This window comes from Syngnathus leptorhynchus, chromosome 8 (assembly GCF_054491065.1).
Source record: "Syngnathus leptorhynchus isolate UIUO chromosome 8, UIUO_Slep, whole genome shotgun sequence".
NCBI classification, from domain to species: Eukaryota; Metazoa; Chordata; class Actinopteri; order Syngnathiformes; family Syngnathidae; genus Syngnathus; species Syngnathus leptorhynchus.
The window spans coordinates 6,333,192-6,355,193 of NC_141202.1; the positions used below are offsets into that span (position 1 = coordinate 6,333,192).

A 22,002-nucleotide genomic window follows, 5' to 3' on the forward strand; every position below is an offset into this window, starting at 1 on the left:
CGACACACTTGCTGACAACAAAGTACAGCCCATTAGGGAGTGACAGTGATATTGTTACACACATCTTTACTGTCTTTAACTACTGTCAGCTCTCTCAGGTGACAGCAACTGCCATCACACACGCAAGACTGAAGACGAATGCGTCCGCGAGCATCACATTCGCACAAAGACTTGGAATTGTACTTCACCTGCTTCCACTACTAATTATGCACTTTCTGGCAAGTGTAAACACGCAGTCGGTATAGACAATACATCAAAGCAACTCACACACAAACAGTATGATTCATATTTAATGAGAGAAGATTTATTTTCTTCCTATATAACTACCTTGTTTTGTGTAGAAATGTGACGACTGAAATAAATAATACAACTGTATGGAAAGAAATAGGGGAAGCAGGGGACTCGAGAGTGCTGGTATTGATTAAGATGCGTCTTAATAGTACTGGATTTTAAGATTTATAAAAACAGTCAAAACAGTACTTCACTTGCTTTACAGCGTTACAACACGAGTTGCAGGTATGCTTCACTGAAGGTTAATAGTGATTGAAATTTGTGCATGAGCAGCTAGCCACCACCATCTGTCCCTTAATCTGTGTTATCATTTCGACATATCCATGATATGAACCAGTGTGCCAATTAGGTGAAAAATGCTTCACCAAGTCGGAAACCCAAGTTTTTAAAAACAACACAAGCTGGAAAAGGTTAATCTACATATTCAGAAATTTAACTATTAAGTTGGAATGGTAAAACAACAAAGTACACAATTCCAGATTCAACACCTTGGACTAATTTCACCGGCAGCTTGTAAATGTGAGTGGTTCTCTCACATCCTCGAGGTCAGCAAAATGCAGTAAATTAAAGGTTGGCATAAAAGTGAAGTGGATGTCATGTAAAGTCACATTTCACTAATGTTCTTGGTCATTCAAATGCATGTTTTAAAGAGACATGAGGCTGACCTGTCAAGAAAAATGGACTTTAAATGATATAGACAGAATACTTGTAAGGCCAGGTCTCACTAATATATTGAAATATTAATGTGTACCTCCATCAACGCATGAGTGAGAGATATTCTAATAGATAGTTAATTATTCATACCCATAAATAAAACCTGCGTACCTAGATTAGGACTGAAACTCGCTACAATGAGGGTTTATAAGGACAGTTCATTAAAATATGCATGGAAAAGGTTTCTGCATGATGCCCCATCATACCTGCAAATTATGCCCCAAATTCCAAAAATCCTGATTCCCCCAAAAATGAATCCAGGACAACTCTATGGTTATGCATATAAAATACATTTGCAACATCTCAAGCAGTGTTTGCATTATCCAAGTCATCTCACACACCTCAGTAAGGGCGGTAAATATGTGAGAGGTGTGGTTGGAGTGGTGCTGTCATCATAAACAGACTTTTCAGGAAACAGTATAATTGAGTTTATGTTATTCAAAAATATGTCTTTTGACATACTGAAATTCATTGTGTTAAAAACTAAACCTGTCTTGAGATATTTAGCATTTTATAATGCAATTAATTCCTCATATTGTGTTTTATTATAAATACTCATGTCGTTATTATTATTATTATCATCATCATCATCATCATCATCAGTTCCGTTGAGATGAGATGATTAAAAATATGTTTTTCCATACTTTGGGATAATGACTAACGTGTCTATGGCATCATTATATGGGTAGAAATAAAACAAGGAAGGCAATTTAACAGTGACATTTTTGGGGGCCAAAATAATGCTAATGATCCTGTCTCAGAGAAAGTTACATTAAATTTTTGTTCCAAAGGCATCGCTTCATGCTTCCCAATTCCCAATAATAAATAACAGGAGTTACATTTATCAAGTCAATTACAATTTCACATGGACTGCATCCTTACCCTGTACAGTGTGTGTGTGTGTGTGTGTGTATATGAGATATTTCAAAAAAAGCTTGCAACACATACAGAATGAGTATAAGAGAAATGGAGAAGAAGGAAGACCTCAAAATATTCCCTTTTTTCAGTTACCTCCATCTCATAAAAACAACGGGGACAGCTGAGCCTGCTGTGCCCTCCTGTGGCCACGGCTGTGAATATTCCCTTGTTACTACATGGCTTAATTGCAGTCCTGCTGAATTGAATTACCCTCATTTGCACAGTTCTTCTCTTTAAACTAAAATGAGCATCTCTTAAAAGTCCATCAAATTTGAGAAAGAAAATGATATGTGCTACTAAAATACTCTATGGTTATGAATAAAACAGCCATTAATTGTTGGGATAATTGTGAACCATGAAGATAAAAAACAGTTTAACTTCATCCGTTTACAAAGGTGTGTAATGGTGTCGAGATCAGTCAAGTTCAATCATACAAAATATTGAAAACTCATTATCCAGCGTATTTCTCTATAGATGAGCTTGCATAGTGAGCAGTAGCAAACTGTTTCTCCCTTTCATCTGCGTCGACCAATCTTGTCAGACAGTTTGTACTAATTAGGCACAACCCTACAAGTGAGTAAGAAATCGGGACTTTTTATCAGCTCTTTAGTCAAACAGCCACCTGCCATTAAATTTCCTCCCTAAAAGCAGTCGAACCAGCAGCCACTTGGAAATCAGTCAGTCACCCTGTCAGCCAGACAGCAAACCAGTTAACCTTTGTCACTGAATTTACCATTCAGTTTCACCAGCAGCACCCATCCTCACAGTTTAGCATAGTTTATACTATATAAGCAGCTCTGAATAGCACACATGACCTTTCTCAACTTCACGTAGGAAGTGGCAATTTATTATTAACAAAGAGGAATGAATAAAAAGCAAACCATTATAGGAAGAGTCTCCTCACGTAAACATAAATTGACATGTACGCTCACGCACAAACAAACACACACGCATGGCATGGTCGATGACATGTGCCCATCTCATCTCCTCCGCCCTTGGAGAATCTAAATGCCAAATGTATGTGCATATTTTTTCATAGCAAAGAGACATATTAGAATTTTTCTTGCAAATCCCTCATCTCGTCCCCATTCACCAGCTCCCATTCGGAGGACATGAAAGTGTCTGAAGCGCATAATGCAAGAGGAATTAAAGGATCCCTTTGTAGCCCCGAGTACCAGGGGCCATCGTAATGACGAAAAGGCTTATATTCTTTGTATACTCCCTTTTACAAAGCTCTGTCTCTGCTTGTCCGGCTGTTTTCATTTTTCTTATTATGGAAGGTGTTCTTTCATTAAATATTCATGGGGTGAAAAAGATAAAGAGTACATGTTTGTTATTGAAAGGGGCATTTTAAAGAGAAATTAGTTGGTAAGAGACATGTGCCCTTGTTTGTGTGGCTATGAAGGTCATTTTATTTTATTTTACTTTAAATGTTTATGTTTAAAAGCGTATGGGAGATGAGATAACTTTTCTTAGTTATTCAATCTTCTCTAATGATTCAGATGGGAAAAGGGAGAGGGTATTGATTGAGAAACCCAGTCATGGTGTAAGAAGGAATCCCGCGTGATTTCTTGACTGATGTTAGTGATGTCATTGTAGTCAAAATATTAATATTCTCACACCAATTGTTAAACAAAATATTACTAGAAGAAGAATCTTACTTTGTTTCAGAGGATCTCAACAATGAGACTTGCAAGTAAAAGATCAGTGTAAAATGGTGTGGCTTCAGTGAGAGGGTGAATATATTTTATTTTCACTAGATATGATGTGTGTTTTACATTTGTTTCATGAATTCCCATCTGTACTGTATATATTTTCATTCCCTCATGTATTGAATACTCATTCTGACAATATTACTGTATGCTTAAGCGTGCTCAATATTCAGAACTATCAAAAATTGTAGACACATGAATGAACTAACTGCCATCATTCAAACTAATCATTTGTAAGTGATGCATTTGTTACATCGCCATAAATATGCTTAAAATGCTGCCCAAAAACAGTACTGAAAAACGTCCACAAGAGGGCAAACTTGCACCATTAAAAGGGAATCTAAAAGATTGCAAAGTTGTTTTGAGGTGAGGTAAATGAATTTAGGTTCAGAATTTTTTTTTTTTTTTTTTTTTTTTTTTACATAGTTCATCAATAAATCACCATCACCACTCCAGTCAACATTTTGTTTGAGATTTCATTCTGAAGTAAATGCGAGAAGAATACTAAATTATGGCCCTTATAGCGCCTCAAAACAAAAACAAACAAAAAAAACTTGGAGGTCTCTGCTCACATCCTCACAGTGTTAATCTACTGTTGTTTTTAGTGTTAATTGTAAGAATGAGCTTCAGAATATGGTCCCCTGCTGTTTGATCATTTAGCCTTGCCTGATTCCTAAACACTTCTAAGAACGTTTGAATCACCATGATTAAAGTGTTAAAGAGTTTGACAAGGGGAAAAAGGTTTTGACTCACCTTTGTCACATTTTTCCACTTGCTTGAAGGTCATGTGGAGTTCAGTGACAATTGACACTCATTGTCAGGTGACCCTGAAAGCCACCCAACATCTCTGTCAATGTTGTGGTGCTTTCCATCATCTTCAAGTTCTGTGGAAAAGAAAAACCGCAATGATTCATTTAACTAGCCCAGATAACGACCACTATAAATTCAAATTCAAATGGGTGGTGATAGCTGCATCAAGTACATCATAAGCTGAGTCAACAATAAATACAAAAGTGATTCCGAGATTCAGTCCACTTGCGCCTACATTTCATCACATTACCTAAAATACAGTAAATATCTAACCTGACATAACATTTTCTTTTTTTTATTATTAGGAAGTCAATTTGTGGATGGGATACATGCATACACCACATAAAGATGTGTTGTTGAAAGTCAATTTGTATGAATCAAAGTGAGGCCAAGTCAGACGCTAAATAGCACATAATGAAAATCAGATGTGATTCACATTCACAGTATTTTCATTGATGGCATTTGTTAAGTTATTGCATCAAACAGTAATCAATCAAAACTTCTGAATTCATTTGTGCATCAATTACTTCTCTGTTTTATGGAATATATTGTCATACATTACATGCTATCGTTTTGTTTCATAGGCATGTTTTCGGTAGCTTCCCACTGTGATTTTCCACCAGTGTCTCTTGCTGTTTGATGCTTCCAGACCAATATTTTCAGGTTCACTGACACAAACGCTTAGGCAACCATGACACCTTCTGTAAACTTGCACTCTCAGACCTTTGAACTTCAAAACCAAAATAGAGCTTTGTTCCTACAATATATGGCACTCTATTTGTCTGTGATGGTGAATTAAGCTGATGGAGGTGGTGACCTATAATGGTTGTTTATTAATTATTATTTTTCTATGGTGACCTATAATGGTTGTTTAGTAATCAACATTTAGGCAAATTTAAAAATCCTATTTGTATCTTGCTCGTGGCCACTGCAGCCCAATTTGGGAACCAAACCTGTAGGCCTAGAGTCATAGGTCGCATTCTTAACCATTTGTCTAATTAAAATTCATCGTCTCTGAGAAACAGTTATTTTATTGAGGCAATGATGAAGGGGGGTATAATAACTGCCCTGCTTACACAATACAGAGGTGATGAACTTTAGCAGGCTCTAAGTCCAGCAGAGTGTCATAAGACTGGCCACTTTGGTTTTGGGTTACACCCCTCCAGAGATGTTTTTTCTGCCCCAGTGATCACAAAAACCTGATGACCAATAATTAGCACAAATGTACAGCCCCTAATTGAAAAACCACAAACTGGTTCGGTAAAGGCCGAAAGCCAGACTTATTCACATTTGCAAATATTTACACAAAAGATTAATCCCCATGGGTGTAGGTTTTTAATATCACACTTTAACCACAACTGCATCAATCCCTTGAGACATCCGTCCAAGCTTATACGTTTGTTTAAACCTGCAGTCATCAAACTTACTAGCAACTACCATCTCCCTTTGCTCCACTCTCATCTTCATCTTACTCTCCCGCCGACCTTCACGCTTGCTCCCTGTCAGCTTCCATCAACCTCCCTTTTGTTAAGCACAGAGAGGAATTTTAAAGCTGACGTCCACTTACGCATCCAGACCACAAACATAGGAGCACATACTCTATGTGCAGGTTCCCACTCAAATCAGGATATAGGTAATTGAAATTCACTTAAGAGAGCTTGAAAGACAAAATAAAATCCCATCACACGTGCGTGCACACGCACACACACTCAAGTGAGGGAGCGGCAGAAAAACCATAACGGGCCGAGATAAAAATTTAAGTAGTTGACCGTGAAACATAAATTCACTTCCACTTTACAGCACCAAGGACTAGACCCTTTCATTCATGGTTATCATGCATACCTTTCGTATTTCATGAAAGCATTACATAAATGCTGTCTATTTTTTAATAAAAGAGAGAACATCCATGTATGATGGAATGAAAGAAATTCACTTTGAGTGCCAAGTCGTTCCTGGCGTCTGTCGCCAGATGGAAGACAGACAGGCATGAAACTGGTCCATCTGATAGTCAAACCAGCGAGCAGGCAGACTGGGAGGTGTAAGGCTGCTAAAGGGTTAAAAGGTCAGATCCTTCACAGCACCTGGTCTGTATACAGACACCGGGTATTTATGCTCATTCCCTTTAAACAGTGTTTATTCTTTTATTGTATATTTAGTTTGCTTTTAGACTCCCAAAGCTTTCTACTTTGCATCTTTTCAACAAAGATGTTTGCAAATGGTCATTCAACTGTGGCCAAAATATTTGCCCGCACTTATGAGAGAAATGTTTTCTTGTTGTCCAAATTAAATGTTCCTTTCGTGAATTCATTTCAGAGGAAGTATCATACAGTATATTGTTTGCAGAAGCTGCCCTTCTGCGCCTCCAAACACATGGTAAGAATTAACGTTATCATTGGTCTACCCAAGATTGTCAAGCTGAAGAATAACTCTGGATCAAGTATACCGGTTGAGAACATATTAAGTCAATGATCAGCAACGGGCGACCTGGGGACTACATGTGGCACGCACCCACACTAAGTGGCCCCTTGATTATTATTTTCTTGAATGTTATTTCTTGTTAAGAGATATTATACATTGTATTTAATGGTATTTTTTCTACAACAGTGGACCCCAACATAGTCATTTGTAGATTTGTAGATTTTTTTCCTCAATATTGTTCCTTTTTGGGGGGTTTTTGTAAACCTACCTTTAGAAATATAATATTGTTCAGTTACTATTATTGTTCATTTAATACTGTTCACTATCTGAGAGGTTTTTGTTGCTTTTTATGGCGAGGCACTGACAAATATCAGTTTGTTTGTTTTTTCATAACATTCATTTTGAATCGAAACAGAGTCTGCAGGCGCACTTAACGGGAGTGGATAGTTGGCCAACTTTCCAAACCACTGACAACCATTTGAAATATCCCATTCTCTTTCGTACGGATCCTGAGCCATACACAATCAAATATCCCCTGCTGTGATTCTGCAATCTCATGGTTTTCTTTGGGGAGGATAAATCGCTCCAGTAATACAAAACAAGCACTCCCAGTTCGCTGACTCCCTCACCCTTGAGTAAGTCTATGAACACCTGTGGTGAGTTGAGGCATTCTGGCAAGTTTCCTATCAGAGCATCTGCAGAATATAAGCGAGACGGGAGAATGGTGAGTAGTTTGAACAGAGTCAGAATTTTTATTTCTTAAATCAAACGCAAATAATTCAAGACCTTCTGGCAGGTGCTTATTTGGGGATTTTGGTTGCAAGATTTGGACTTCTGAAAGCTTAATTTCATGTGTGCAGCAAAAATGACATGGGCAAAATATATCATAAAGGGACATTTACCCAATATAATAAGTTCCCATACACTGTTTGCAGTACAAACCTGAGAAGAAAATTACATTGTCAAAGGTAATATAGGAAAAGGGACTATTGGCACTAATATCCAGCTATATTATACTGTTTGAAATGATGTAGCACTCAGGGATCTTTTGGGTGCAATTAATTTTTTTATTTTCTTTCATGAGTTGTCGCATCCTTTATGCAAGTTAATGTTGATCCAATTTTGAAAGGTTGGGTCATCCCATACAGAGCAGGACTAAACGCCGGGCATAGCAGGCTTCTTTGCGTCTTCAGAGACAGATTAAATAATTTTACAAAACAGTATGGTGTTTCCTCCATCTATCAGGAACGTAAATAAATCAAAGTGTCTCTCACTAACCAGGAGAGGACATTCCAATATAGAGAAAGTCTTGAGAGTAAAGGCATAGGTTCAATGTCAGTCAGCCAGTGTTAATGAAATTCAATGTTTGCACACAATTAAAAGCAATTTGCATGGTTGAGAAGTTATTGTTTACTATACAAGTCATACTCATGATTTCATGAAAATAAATGCATGGAGGTTTTAGAATTGTGAAATCTTTAGTTGAAGGAATGAGAAACCAATTGTAGTATGCAAAACAGTGTCAGTGCAGGGGATAAAAGGTAAATCAATTATAATCGGCAAAATCTTGCATTTTACTCTGACGTGATCCTGCTTTGATTGAGTATGTTGAACTTCTGGATCTATGTTTATTTTTATGAAACCAAAAGTGTGAATCACATGATACTGAGGGGATTTCAAGTGTCATCACCCCATGATGTTCTGATGACAACATTGTGCACAATATGCACTTACTATTTCTTGCGCATCCATTCGCGAGAAGCGAGCGAGAGAGAGAGAGAGAAAGAGAGAGATATAGGGAGGGGGGGCAAAGTGGCTCTGAAAAGGACTCTCTACTCTGCACATTAAAGTAGGCAATGATCCATTCATCACAACTTCAGTTACTGGGAGAAGCGTACCTGGCACCTGGAGACACGGCGGCTTTGTTACTGACCTGCGCTGAAAGGATGCGTCACTTGTGGACGATGTTGTTTTTGCATTTTGCTTGCAGTCTCGCATTAAGTCAAGTAAGTTGCAAGTGCGATCGCTCAGGATGCTTGCAAAAGCACATGCAAGTTCAGGAAGTTGTCAATGAACGCACCTGACAGCGTTTATGTGTCTCACATTTAACTTCTACAGATTCGTTATGTTTTTTTGCAGGGCGTTCTTTTAAATGATGGTGCTGCAAGTATTGAGTCAACTGGCTCATCGGATCTACTTCGTTCTCTTGGTTTACCTCAGCACACAGGTATTTTCAAACAAATTATAATTTTGACTGAGTTATTGTCTTTTTGCATGCATTTCCTGGTTTTCTCATGCCTGCGCTCATCCATTTAAAGAAGTGCGTCTCCTCACCGCTGCGGGGCATCGTGCATGGTTTATTGCGCATAGCCACTGAGAAACTGCCGCAGATTGCGTCTGTCATAGGGTGATTGAGGTTGACAGATGTAGTTTAATTGCAGAGTCATCAAAAATTTAGATTCTCCATCAAATAGTTAGATTCCTTTAAGAGAATAGTTGTGTGATCCAATGCCAAACAATTGTGCCAAGGTCATTTTTGGAAGACAGAGCAACTGCTTATTGAGAGATGTTCATCTGTTTTATGTTTTCCCACTGCAAATCGATGTGGTTTGCTGCATCAGCAACTGTTTTGGCCACGCAGCCATGTGGATTATTAGATTGTTTGTTATGTTTTCCAATTGGCATGATAAGCAGACAAATAAACCCTCCAAAACTCAACTCATTGTGTGTTAATATGGGCTCTGACTATTAACAGTTCTCTTGCATGATGTTATTCAGAGATCTTTTGAATAGTGCTAATATGCATAGAAGGTTGAGAAAATGGGCTGGAAAGGAGGTCCAAGGTACTCACTGGTCAGACCTCATATCAGTGTGTCTACTAATGGCACTCAGGAGCCACTAAACCAACAAACTAACAACTGCATCTTGTCACGTTCCATCAGACAAGATATGTGCTTGTGTGCTCAGTTCCCGTGGACTCTTTGTTTGTATACTGTCAGACATGGGTCGCTGCAGATGGTTTTTGAGTCAAGGGGTGTGGGGAACAAACAGGAGTGGACTTAAATGTGTGTGTGTGTTGGGGGAAGGTAAATGAAGATAGTTAGACACGTTTTGCATTTCGTCTAAGTGCCTTCATGTCTGTAAAGTAGACTCTTCAGACTTGAAGGATTTGAGGGCTCCTTTGGGGTCTTTGTGGTAAGATCACAGAGCTAAATAAAACTTCAAGGCCCAGAGATGGGCTCCACATTATGACCACCCATGCTAAAAAACAGCAGTAGTAGTGCACGTTGTTTGAAACAACTGCACCCATTAATAAGCATAAGTCATGTTGAGAAAATGTGCTCCATGTCAGCATCAAAATGCATCACAGCTTCAAACCACCGATACGTGATACTGATGACACACTGTCTGACACTGTCTATGTTAAGATCTCTATGCTATATTTAATTGATATTTGGGTATCTTAAAACAGGTCATAATAATTGGTAAGTCAGACTGGCTTTTGTTGACCACAAGTTTTATCTATTTATGTTGGCTATTAGCTGATCATTCTACTGTGTATCACTTTCCTTTGGCATGACAGTTGTACCACCATACAAAAGTATACCGCTATAACAAAGTCAACTGTAAAATTGAATATGTTTGCTTGCTGGTTTCTTGCAGACTCAAAGTTCATCAAGTACATTTTATTAGCTTCTAGAACCAAGCATCCACTTTCACCATTATAGACATTTGCATGGAAGCACCTAAAAATGAGGCTGGTTAATAACCGGTCAACATAGAGCTAAGAAATGTGGAGATGAATGGAACAATATGGGAAAGTCATTGTGTTGTGGTCCAAAAGGTTAACATTTTTGGTTCAATTACCATGGGCCATTAGTAAAGAAGCTGGCCTAAGAGGCCTCTATGACCATCTGCCTTTGTGACCTGCAGTTACTTGACCTCAGCAAAGGTTTATAAAAAAAAAAAAAAAAAAAAAAAAAGCAATAGTAAAACTTGATTCACTCGCCGCTAAAGTGGCTTGGTTGCAAATTGTTTTTCTTGAAACCCTTTCTTGTTTTGAAACATTCCAGTAAAACTAGGGCAAGTATAAAATGTATAGGAAGAATATAAATACAAGGAAGAATCTTTTTTTAAACCGCTAAACACCGAGTGTAAACTGAATACTGTGCTGTTTTTGCAAAAAACAGTTACCATGATTGGACTTAAGGCTGTCTATGACTACCAAATAAGGTGAAAACGTAAAATATAACAGAGAAGTATTAAACAAATGGCAACCTGGACCAGCACATGGACTAAGTTGTTAAGTCACACAAGTATAGCAAAAAAAAAACTGAGAAGAGGCTCAGATCACTGGGCCGTTACTAGTCAAACTCAGATATACAAGTCAAGATGTGAATGAGTGAACACAACCCTGAGGGCAGTGTTGACATATTGCACTAATTGAAGTAGTTCTCAACTGACATTGTTGTTGGGTGACTTTTTGTCATTCATTTCTAATGTTTCATATGAATGCCAAATTCAAATTGCCTATCTTTGTATACAGTCTCATTTATAACATTTCAACATTTCCCTTTCCATCACATATTCTCAGAGTTTCTTGACTCAAACAATTCAGCATTTCTGATGGCATACTCATTTTCATTCATTTTCCCATCCTGACCAGAATATGAGATTGTATCTCCGTACGAGGTCAACCACCAAGGTGCGTACATTTCTCATAAGATTGCCCACCATCAGCGCAGACGACGAAGATCCGCATCTCCAGATGCATCCACCTCAAACACTAATGGCAGCAGTGAAACAACTCACTTCCGGGTGAGCGGCTTGGGGCAGGACTTCCACATGGAGCTGCAAGAGGCTTCCGACACCCTGATTGCACCTGGCTTCACCATCCAGGTCTTGGGAAAGAACGGCACCAAAAGCATGAGGGATTACCAGCAAGACCACCTCTGCTTTTACCAGGGGTCACTGAGGCTAAAGGTCAACTCGTCAGTGGCGCTGTCCACATGCATGGGGATGGTGAGTCTGAACATGCCTGGTGTCAGATTACGGAAGGGTATGACTGAGACGGGAGCAGTCGATAAATCAGGTCTGTGAGGGAGTGTGTGCGTGCATGTTCAGCTGGTACATTGGTGGATTGATTGTAATTTGTGACAATGGCAAATCCTTGTTTCTTTTGTTCAGTGAAGACAGTTGGCGGAATTTCATTTTTTTTCTTGGTGGTCCTATTTGCTACATAAAAATAAATAGAGAATGACAATAATTGAGCCAAGCAGCTCCACCATAAGACTGTAAATTGCTCTTCTAGTCCTCTTAGCATTCAGGAGAACAAAGGACTACATTAATGCAATGTAATCCGCTCAGTGTTGAACTGACATTCACAGTAGGCAGATCAATTCAACGTTGTTTTTTCTCTACGTTCAAGTTCAAGTACAAAGCAGGACATGTCATTCCAATTATTTCAAGGCTGTGTGAGCAAGTAAGAACAGGATATACTTTTTCTTGTTACTGATTTATTTTCAATTACTTTCAATTGATTCCATATTTAGTAGATGGAATTGTTTTTCTGAGACTTTCGCTCTTAAACCACTAAGAAAGGCACCCTTGGGATGCTTCTTCGTGTGTGGCAGGATTAGAGAATAAAAAAAAAGATCCAGTCAAAGACGAGAACTGTGTAAATGTAGTTTTTGTGCTCGGGCTGACTGGTGACAATGTTATCTCCTTTTTTTTTTTTTTTTTTTTTCAAGACTCTGGGTTGAAATGACCCGGAAAATACTAATTCACAGACTGGCAGACTGGTTATTGTCCGCCAGGGTATTGCTGACACTGACTCACTAATAGAAAAGTGAGGTGACTTGAAATACATCGAGATGTTAAAACAGATGAGATTGGTCATTGGTATCTCCAAGAGACATTTTGAAGTGTGGAAACATCTTTTCCATAAAAAGCCCGGTTGCCTGCCAATGGTGCGAAGAATGTGCAGCAACTGACATGTGGAAGAAGAGTCCATAAAGTAATGATTTTATGTGTCTGCTTCATAATACATTAATCTTTCTTTTAAGGGGCTGTCCCCCCCACCCCAAAATAAAAAATAGAAAAAATGTATTTGAAGAAAAAAGTCAGGGATAGATAGAAGACAGTATATGTGTGTGTGTGTGTGTATATATATATATATATATATATATATATATATTCACATATTGTCCATCTTGTCCTGATTATTATGTGAGCAAGTGTTCCACACAGCCTGCATTTCACGCTGAACTGCTGACGTTAAACTTTGAAAACGAATGCCTTTTATGCGGTTCTTTTTTTATCACTCACTTTTCTCTTTAGTGATGAGCATCTAGGGTATTTGGTAATTCAGAATTTCAACAGAGAGATCATGCAGCTCTGACTGTGGAACCAAGAATGCAAAATAACACAGTGTATGCATGACTGAAGAATAGTTTATGCAGTGAAAGTTACGCTTAGTGGAATATTTAAGATCGCAACGGCCAACATGTTGGGTTTGAATATGAGTTAATCATTTTCAAACTCATTTTTTTCTCTCATCTGTTAACACTCTTGCAGGATGATAATAACATTTTATGTGGCTTACTTAGCAGTGCTAATCACAAATGAGTTCTTTTTTTTTTTATTGGCATCCTTTATATTCTCAAAACATCCATTAAAGTCACCGAACTACGTGCCACATTTTGATTCTAATCTGACGTCTATGGCACAACAAGGTTTTGTGTCCAAAGCAAAAGGCTTTTGAAAACCACTGGAGGTACTTGTGCTTTCCTCTTATAAAAGGCTCATTTCTTGCTTTAGGCCTTGCAGTGATAGTGATGACAGAATGATACGCATTCGTACTACCTCATGGATTTTCAAGAATATTTAGAATGACTGAAGCGCCCTAGATGTGATGCAGCTTTGAAAAGTGCTGTAGTCACTTTTCATATCAAGGAACACTAATCAAGTGTTCCTACAAGATGACTTGTAAATCAATTGGAAAATGTGTTCCTCGGTTCCAATGTGTTCAAATTGTGTGGTTTTTTTTTAATGGAAACCAACAGATGACACTAGCATGAATCCTATGGCTTTATTGAGCCTCTTGTGTTGACAAACACTATTAGAATAAAACATCAACATAAATTTGTAGGATTATCATTGCTTGGAAGGGCATTCCTGCCAACTGTATTGCAGCAGAGCACTGTATTTTATTGTGCTCAATGATTAGTAAAAATATGTAGGCTGGCAACAACTGCAATATTTCTCCTAACAAATTGTAGTTCCAAATTATTTTGGGGCTTGATGCCAGGAGGAAAGGGGACTCCACATGTGGTCAGGTGCAATTTTCCATATACTGAACACTTCCCCTTCTTAGTTCCGTTTTCAGCAACACTCCCAACGCTTCCTGTTGCAGCTTGTCTGGATGCGTCTGACTCCATAGAAGACAGCTGTTTGTGCCGTCCCAAGTAGTGTTTCAGGCATTTTATGACTGCTATTCGCACCTTGTGGAGTACAGTGTGTAATCTGATGACTTTGCTATTTAAAATACTCAGTAGAGTGACCTAATCTCTGGACATAAGAATGTGGTAGTAGTGCATGCAGAAAGACAAAGACGAGATATTTAATGTTCAAACTGATCAACAATATTGGTTTTTGGAATGTGGGGTGCAAATTATTTTTAAGTGGTTGTTTTGTTTGCTGAGTTTTTTTTTCATTCCAAAAGAATAACTTAATCATATGTTGGCATAAATTAAGAGGGCTTGAAGTCAAAAGTTGTTAGATTTCTTGCTGGTCATTTAAAAAAAAAACACTAGTGTGACCAGAACAGTTACTAAATATAGTGACAACTTGGCTAAATTGACACACAATTTGTGTTTTCTCATTTTACAGGCCCTAATAGATGAGAGCTGGGCTCTAAAAGCATAGTACTGGCTGTAAATATAATCTGTTTGTTTTTCTGAGACACACTGCTTATTGTGCACTGGCAAATAATTATTATCTGACATAAAAACACCCGTAAACAAGTCACCAATTTACCCGCTCATGACCAAAAACATGTTTTCATTTGTATTGCGCATTGTTGATGGATGGTCTTTTTCTTGTTTTGTAAATTGCTGTTTTATGCGAAATGGGCAATGATCCGTTTGAGACTGATGACATACTGCTCATGTCAATGGTAATATAAAGTATTGTAAACTGTCAGCAGGAAACCCTAGACAACTGTGCTCGCTGTATTATTAGACCATTATTTTTGACCAGCCACAGCCAAACGCTGAGAGTCAGTAAATACTTATTGAATGAGAAGCGTCAATGTCCAAATATACAGTGGGTATGTGCAGGCATAACTGGCGGGGGACACCTACAAACACATGTCGTATGTATCCACACATAGCAACATGCATACTATGCATACTTAAGTTTCTGCTGACCCGCAACGTGCACATTATGTATAAACTATACATATACACTATAGATTAGCTAACAACCTCCCTGCTGCTACTATGGAAGCCCAATAAAGGTTTCAAAAGATTTCCACTCTTCACCCACAGATTGGTGTGACAAAAGACATGTGTAACCATTAATTTGGAGAGACCTCTGTCTTCTTCCTACCAATTGCAAGTCATTTTAGTCGACCCCAAAAACAAACTACAAATATTTAATGACTTCATCATTTTGACTTTAAACTACGCATTAGTCAGAGGTTATTTGAAGTTGTCAAGTCACTCAACTCAAGATGTATAGTAAGGATATGAACCAGCCATCCTCACATATTTTTTCTTTTTATCTGACAGCCTGATATACATTTTGAAATAAGGTCTAACCCTGAGCAGCACAAACAGATGTTGAACATGAAGAAACACAGCCAGTAATTGAGGTGGGCCAAGTTGAATCTTGACTAATTGCCAAGAGAGACAAATAGAAAGGTTAGAGGAGAAGGGAAAGGTTGGTATGTCCATGTGGAATATAACTGCACCCCTTTAGGCTACTTTCCATCTCTTGCTGGAGATGTTGGAGAATATAACTATATAAAATAAAAAGTCAAAGTCAAAGTCCGCTTTATTGTCAATTTCTTCACATGCCAGGCACACAAAGAGATCGAAATTACGTTTGAGTGATTTGCTTGTCATATTTTTTCCATAGACACTTATGCTTGAAAAAATAGAATAACTGGGCTTTGCATCTTGTCTCCAGTCAGGTTTGATTCGCACTCAGGATGCAGACTACTTCTTAAGACCGGTGCCCCGCCACTTTGCTCAAAGAGAGAACTTCACAGCACCTTCCCATCACCAGCCACACATCCTCTACAAGAGTGACAGGGAGAGAGCTCATCGCTCTCGGGTGGTTCAGAAGAGATCACCAGATTCAGTCCCTCATAAATCAAACAGGAATTATGCCGCGAGACGGCAAACCGAATTAAAGACTGATGAACAGGACCAGGAACAGAAGCAACGTGATTATTCCAGCAACAGTAACAGACGTGGTGACCAGCAGGAGCATCACAGCAGAGAAAACCTCCACAGCAATTATCGGCAAGAGGATGACTACACAGACAAAGAGAAGCAGAGGCAACACTTCTGCGGAAGACGGAAGAAATGTATGTAAGGGAAACTTCTCATTCTATTGTGTGACAAAGTATCGAAAAAAGTACTCTGTTATTTATGCCAGGAATATGCAGAAATGCAAAATGAAGTGAGAGTTCTGAAACTTCCACCCATGCATTTTCTATACTGCTTTTTCTTATTAGATTTAAGTAATTTCCTATTCCAATTGTCATTCGGCGAGACGTGGGGTACACCTCGGCCTGCTTACAGTCTGCCAGTCAATCACAAGTCACAGATAGGCATTTATGTACACATACACATTAGTCTTCACTTAACCTGACATCCATGGTTTTGGAATGTGGGAGACAGCCAAAAAAAAAAAAAAAACATTAGTTTGACATGACTTGAGAGAGGTTATGGCAAATCTTCACTGTACGTTTGGTTGAATATTCACTTTCCACCACGATAAATGTTTAGGCTTGACGAATGACTTTAAGATCATTTAACATTATCTGTGTCATAGAGGTCTGAACTGGTACCAACACCATTTACCTGCAGAGCTCCAGCTGTCTTCCCTAAGTGAAAACACACTGTGTTTTCATTCTTGGAGGATAACATCAGTGAACACCTGTGCTATGTTTTAGTCACAAATCCTCATTGGCGGATCACCTGCTTACAGTCTACATAAGCAAACATTCAATCCAGAAAGTGTAAATTGATAATAAAATAACTGTGGTCAACGGAGATATTATAGGGATTAGGCTAATCTAAAAAAATGCTGTTGTTTGAAGCTACTGCATAACATTCATTAAATAGTCAATGTAATTCTGTTACACAGTATGTGATGAGAAACAAAATGAAATAGGGGGGATTAGTTGCAAATTAAAGGCCCTATTTTAATCGACGCATACCCATGCACTTTATTTTGGTTAAAGATGAAGTTCCAATTGCTTTCATTTGCCAGTGATTTTTTTTTTTTTTGTATTGTCCTAATATTTGTCCCAATCCCCATCCCCAGACATGCCAAAACCTCCAACAGAGCATCTACCCCTGCTTCCAGATGAGTACAAGTTTGTTCCCAGGAACAAGAGGGCAATTATCGTAAAGAACCAAAATAACCGAAACCTCAATGTTGAGACTCTGGTGGTCGTAGATAAAAAGATGATGGACAACCACGGCCATGAGAACATTACTACGTATGTCCTAACCGTGCTCAATATGGTGAGAAGAGTCTTTGTTTTACAGTTGCATCACACACTGATTCAATATAACTTGCAATATCCACATTGCTGTAATAATGTCTTAAAAACTAGAAATATAATAATGTACGAATAGTGTATGGAGTATAATTTATGGAGTTGGGGTGTGACAATATGTGGAACTGAATCTAATTGTTCCACACAGTGGTTACCGTTCGTTGCACGCTGTATTGAACAAAAAACGTTGTTGTTTTTTTGATAATCAATGGCGCCACAACAGCCCCAGCCTGTTTTCGGAGGTCCGGCCAACAAAACTCATGAAGTAAAAATGATTCTTCCAAACATTTAAAGAAGGAAAAAATCAAACAAGTTGATGAGCAAAAATAGTTGATATATGAATGTTTGACAAAACAGCAGTTACAGACGTGACATTGTTGTGAAAAACGATCTCTCACAGTTAATTTACGTTCATAGAGTTGTCGGGAGGGTTACCTTTCACGTCTGCCATGTGAAAATAATTCATTTCAACTTGGGGAATCGGGTGGAGCCGCTGAGCAGACATGGGAGTGTGACTGGAGCAGAGGAGCCCAGCACAGGTCATTCATAAGTGATTGGGGAAGACGAGCTTAGCGTCAAATTGAAGTACATGTATAAATTATTACCGTGACGTATGTATGAAGTGTTGATGGTGAATTCACATCAGTTGCTAATCAATTGTTGCCCGTGTCAGGCTGCTGGTGACATCAACGCTGGTTCAGCCGTAGCTAGACATTTCTGGCACAGGGCAAACACTGCCAGCCCCATATTTACTGCCACTACCCCGACTAACTGTCCCTTGTGTCAATCTCCACTTTATCATATATTTATGGGTGGTTCTCAGAAAGCGTGGTCCATTATGATGATCAAATGCCGACTCACTTTGAGAGGTACTGTTTTCATCCCTTTACAGTCGTCAAATTTCACTGCTTACCATATTGCAGACATACTGCAAATAAACGAAAAACTTGACTGAGATTTGTGTTGTTGTTTGTGTGTGAATGTATTTTGAATGAGGAAAAATGGCAGTCCCGGCCGCTTCCTCTTTGTGACATGACACAGCCTTGTAATTAAAGGCTTTTCCTACCATTAAAATGCATCACCTTCAAAAACACTTGTTACCAATAAACTGGCAGAATGTCAATGAAACACCATTTAATCTAGTGCCATGCTGCTCATAATACGCCATTAAAGAAATACATGATGTGCAGTAATACTCAAATAATCATTTTTCATCCTACAATGATCGAGTAAGATTAGTGTCTATCATGGGGTCCATTTTATTGGCTACAAATGTGAAATAAAATAGATCGATAACTTTTTTCATACTAGTTGCACATCCTAATTCTTTAATGTATTCTTGCATGTGAGTCAGCAGAGCGGCGCACAGTTTAGTTGCAGACATGACATATTTTGCAAAGTGAATGCTGATAATTCGTTGGCGTCTTCCGTGTCTCATAAGTAATACTGCGTTAATGAAAGTCATTATTTAACATTCATATCGTTAATTTTCAACATACAATTGGTCATTTGTACCAGTTGTCCTTTATCTGAAGATAGTGAAGCTGTTCAAATGTAAAAATAATTAATTCGATTATTCTTTTTTTTTTTTTTTTTTAACGTGACTGCTCATTGCTTGGTGCACAGGAACCAATATGACACAATGGAGTAGACCACGACATTCTCAATCTCTTGCGAACAAAGGGGTAAGTGAACTATCATTACATCTTCAGAGCACACTGCAGGAAGGTTTGATTCAGAGCATGTATAATTGGTGAATCTGGTTTTGAGCAAGTTTTTTTGGGGGGGGGCTCTCATGTCCCACTTCTGGACCACAATTTCTGAGAACCACCCATAGACATACACACATGCATGCATACTTACAGTATATACGTGCAAATATAGATGAGCAAAAAGTCTTGTGTTTGGCTTGGTGACACCTTTCAAACCTTACTCTGTCTTTAATTTGGGGTTAAGTGACTGCCATTCTCATTTATCAGAGAATCCATCTGAAAACATGACACTGATATTGCGATGACCTCATGGCTGTACAGCTCAGTGTTCCCTTGTCACTCTCAGATGATCTGAAAGAAAATTCTGTCATGCTCATTTTGTTTCTTAATGACAGACTGACAAATCCAAAGATAATCCTTCTATTTTCAAAACATGGCTCCCATGCCGAAACTCGGTCAAGTCAATCCAGCCTTCCATCCATTTTCTATATCGTTTATCCCTACGGGGGTTGCGGGCATGCTGGAGCCTATCCCGCCAGTCATCGGGCAGTAGGCGGGGGACACCGTGAACCGGTTGCCAGCCGATCACAGGGCACATAGAAACGAATAACCACACTAACTCCCATAGGCATCTAAAATTCTGACATCATAGAAAATCAAAGCTAAGCTCCTCCACCTCCATTTGTTCGACATATAGTATTCAATATTTCTGGCTGTGGAGTAAGATAAAATATGATTAGATGTAAACATGTTTTGTAATCATTTCGAAAATATAAGGAAATCCTTTATTAGTCTCATAACACGTGTAAATCATCAAATGAAAACATTCACTGATTTACTTTAGGTGTTTTGGAATTTGACAATCTGGTATGTGTTTTGGGAGATCTCAACTTTAAGTAAGTGGTTTTGATTGTCTCTTTGACCTCAGAGTTTTCACTTAAATTTGGTAACAAAACACAGCCCTAAGTCAAGACATATGTCAGTGCAGGAAAACCCCCAAACATCAGCACCATAAGGAAGGAATGTGAATTTCAAGATTAGATAAACGCAGAGTGACAAGTACCTGTGGTATTTACTCAACCTGATTAAATGGCAAGGGTGAGCAAGGGCCCAAGATCAAGAGACCATTCAAGCTTTAACATGAATGTCATAACATTGGGGAACACCTGCACAGGTTAATGCCGAGAAAGTCTTGACACCAAGGGTATCTTTTTTTTTTTTTTTTCCTTTGTTTGGACTACCTGTTACTACCTGACAATTCATAAGGTGTGAGAGTCACTCATAATATCTTATGTCTAGGTCTCGAGCCTCTTCAAAGATGGTACCATAGGAGGGAGCATCAATATCGTTATAGTGGGACTTGTGCTACTTGATGAGGAGCAGGTGAGAATATGGCAGTTGAAAATGGACAGGAAGATTTTTTTATTAGCTTTGGACATTGATTTGTCGTGCTGCTATAGGTAGATACATACTGAAGTGTGGTATGTGTTTTGAATCAGTCATAATTTCTACGATTCAAAATCTTTTTCTACATGTCTTTATGATGAGTGACTTTAGTTCCCATCCCTCCCGTTATGTCCCAGGATGGGTTGGTGATCAGTCACCACGCAGACCATACACTCAACAGTTTCTGCCAGTGGCAGTCTACTCTTGGAGGCCAGGAGGGTCAGCGCCATGACCACGCCATTCTACTGACAGGACTTGACATCTGCTCGTGGAAGAATGAACCATGTGACACGCTAGGTACATCTTTGTCACTGTCATTGTACTCAAAACTATCCATCTAACTGTGAGTAAAAATAATAATGATAATGATGAAGACTTATTTGGGACAAAAAGGGGAACAGTATGGATTGCATATCATAGAGTGCAATTAAAAATGTATCAGGACAATTTGTTTTTGGTGTCAACTCTTCTCATTTATTTCGTGCTTTTTAAGCCACAAGTCCCCTCTTTCTGGGAAGATGCTCTTTTCCTTTGTTACACGGTGTGACATAGAAACAGATGTTGAAAATATTTCTTTTTTTCGAATTCAGTGAAAACATAAATAGGCTCACACACAACAAACAATTATCTGAACATCTCTCCCATAAAAAATAATTCAGGCCAGACGTTTGCATAATAAAAAAATATTTGTTCTCATAAATCAATGGTTTTACAGTTATTAGGGTCATTGTTGTTTTTACTTAGACCATAGCACATTCTTTGCTGTATTATAAAATTAATATGTGGCACACGCACGCACGCACGCACACACACACACACACACACACACACACACACACACACACACACACACACACACACACAATCCTCATGACTATGTTAAAGAAAAAAACTGTTAATTGCAGGATACTATATTCCTGACTGAGCACACAAACATCTACAGTATATTTACACAGCGACTTCTGTTTCAGAAATAAAAGACAGCAATCAAAACAGATGCTCAGTAACAGTCACCAAAATCAAGCCTATTTATTTTTACTATTTAAATTGTTCTAGAAAGGTTTGATAGCATTGATAAGGAGTTTAAACATGTCAAACAACAAAAAGTGTTACTTATTCAATATCTGGTTAAGTATTCTGCAATAATTCCACTTTTTCCTTTTTCTTGGTAAGATGATGTTTA

At 38.4% G+C, this 22,002-nt stretch overlaps 1 protein-coding gene and 1 long non-coding RNA gene across 2 annotated transcripts in view; one reads left to right on the forward strand and one right to left on the reverse strand.

The window, feature by feature from the left end:
• LOC147052166 (uncharacterized) overlaps window positions 1–8,927 on the reverse strand; it is a 38,895-nt gene extending 29,968 nt beyond the window's left edge. The window contains exons 1-2 of the long non-coding RNA XR_015066972.1: window positions 8,797–8,927; window positions 4,389–4,519 (exon numbers count right to left, since the gene is read on the reverse strand). This is a non-coding gene — a long non-coding RNA (uncharacterized LOC147052166). The remainder of the gene's footprint in view (window positions 1–4,388; window positions 4,520–8,796) is intronic.
• Window positions 7,503–22,002, forward strand: part of adamts16 (ADAM metallopeptidase with thrombospondin type 1 motif, 16) — a 31,816-nt gene continuing 17,316 nt past the window's right edge. Inside the window, exons 1-8 of the mRNA XM_085919126.1 lie at window positions 7,503–7,587; window positions 8,714–8,869; window positions 9,003–9,090; window positions 11,530–11,885; window positions 16,056–16,458; window positions 17,424–17,626; window positions 20,673–20,756; window positions 20,957–21,116. Of these exons, the coding sequence (XP_085775252.1) occupies window positions 8,720–8,869; window positions 9,003–9,090; window positions 11,530–11,885; window positions 16,056–16,458; window positions 17,424–17,626; window positions 20,673–20,756; window positions 20,957–21,116 (1,444 nt within the window). The 5' untranslated portion in view covers window positions 7,503–7,587; window positions 8,714–8,719. The remainder of the gene's footprint in view (window positions 7,588–8,713; window positions 8,870–9,002; window positions 9,091–11,529; window positions 11,886–16,055; window positions 16,459–17,423; window positions 17,627–20,672; window positions 20,757–20,956; window positions 21,117–22,002) is intronic.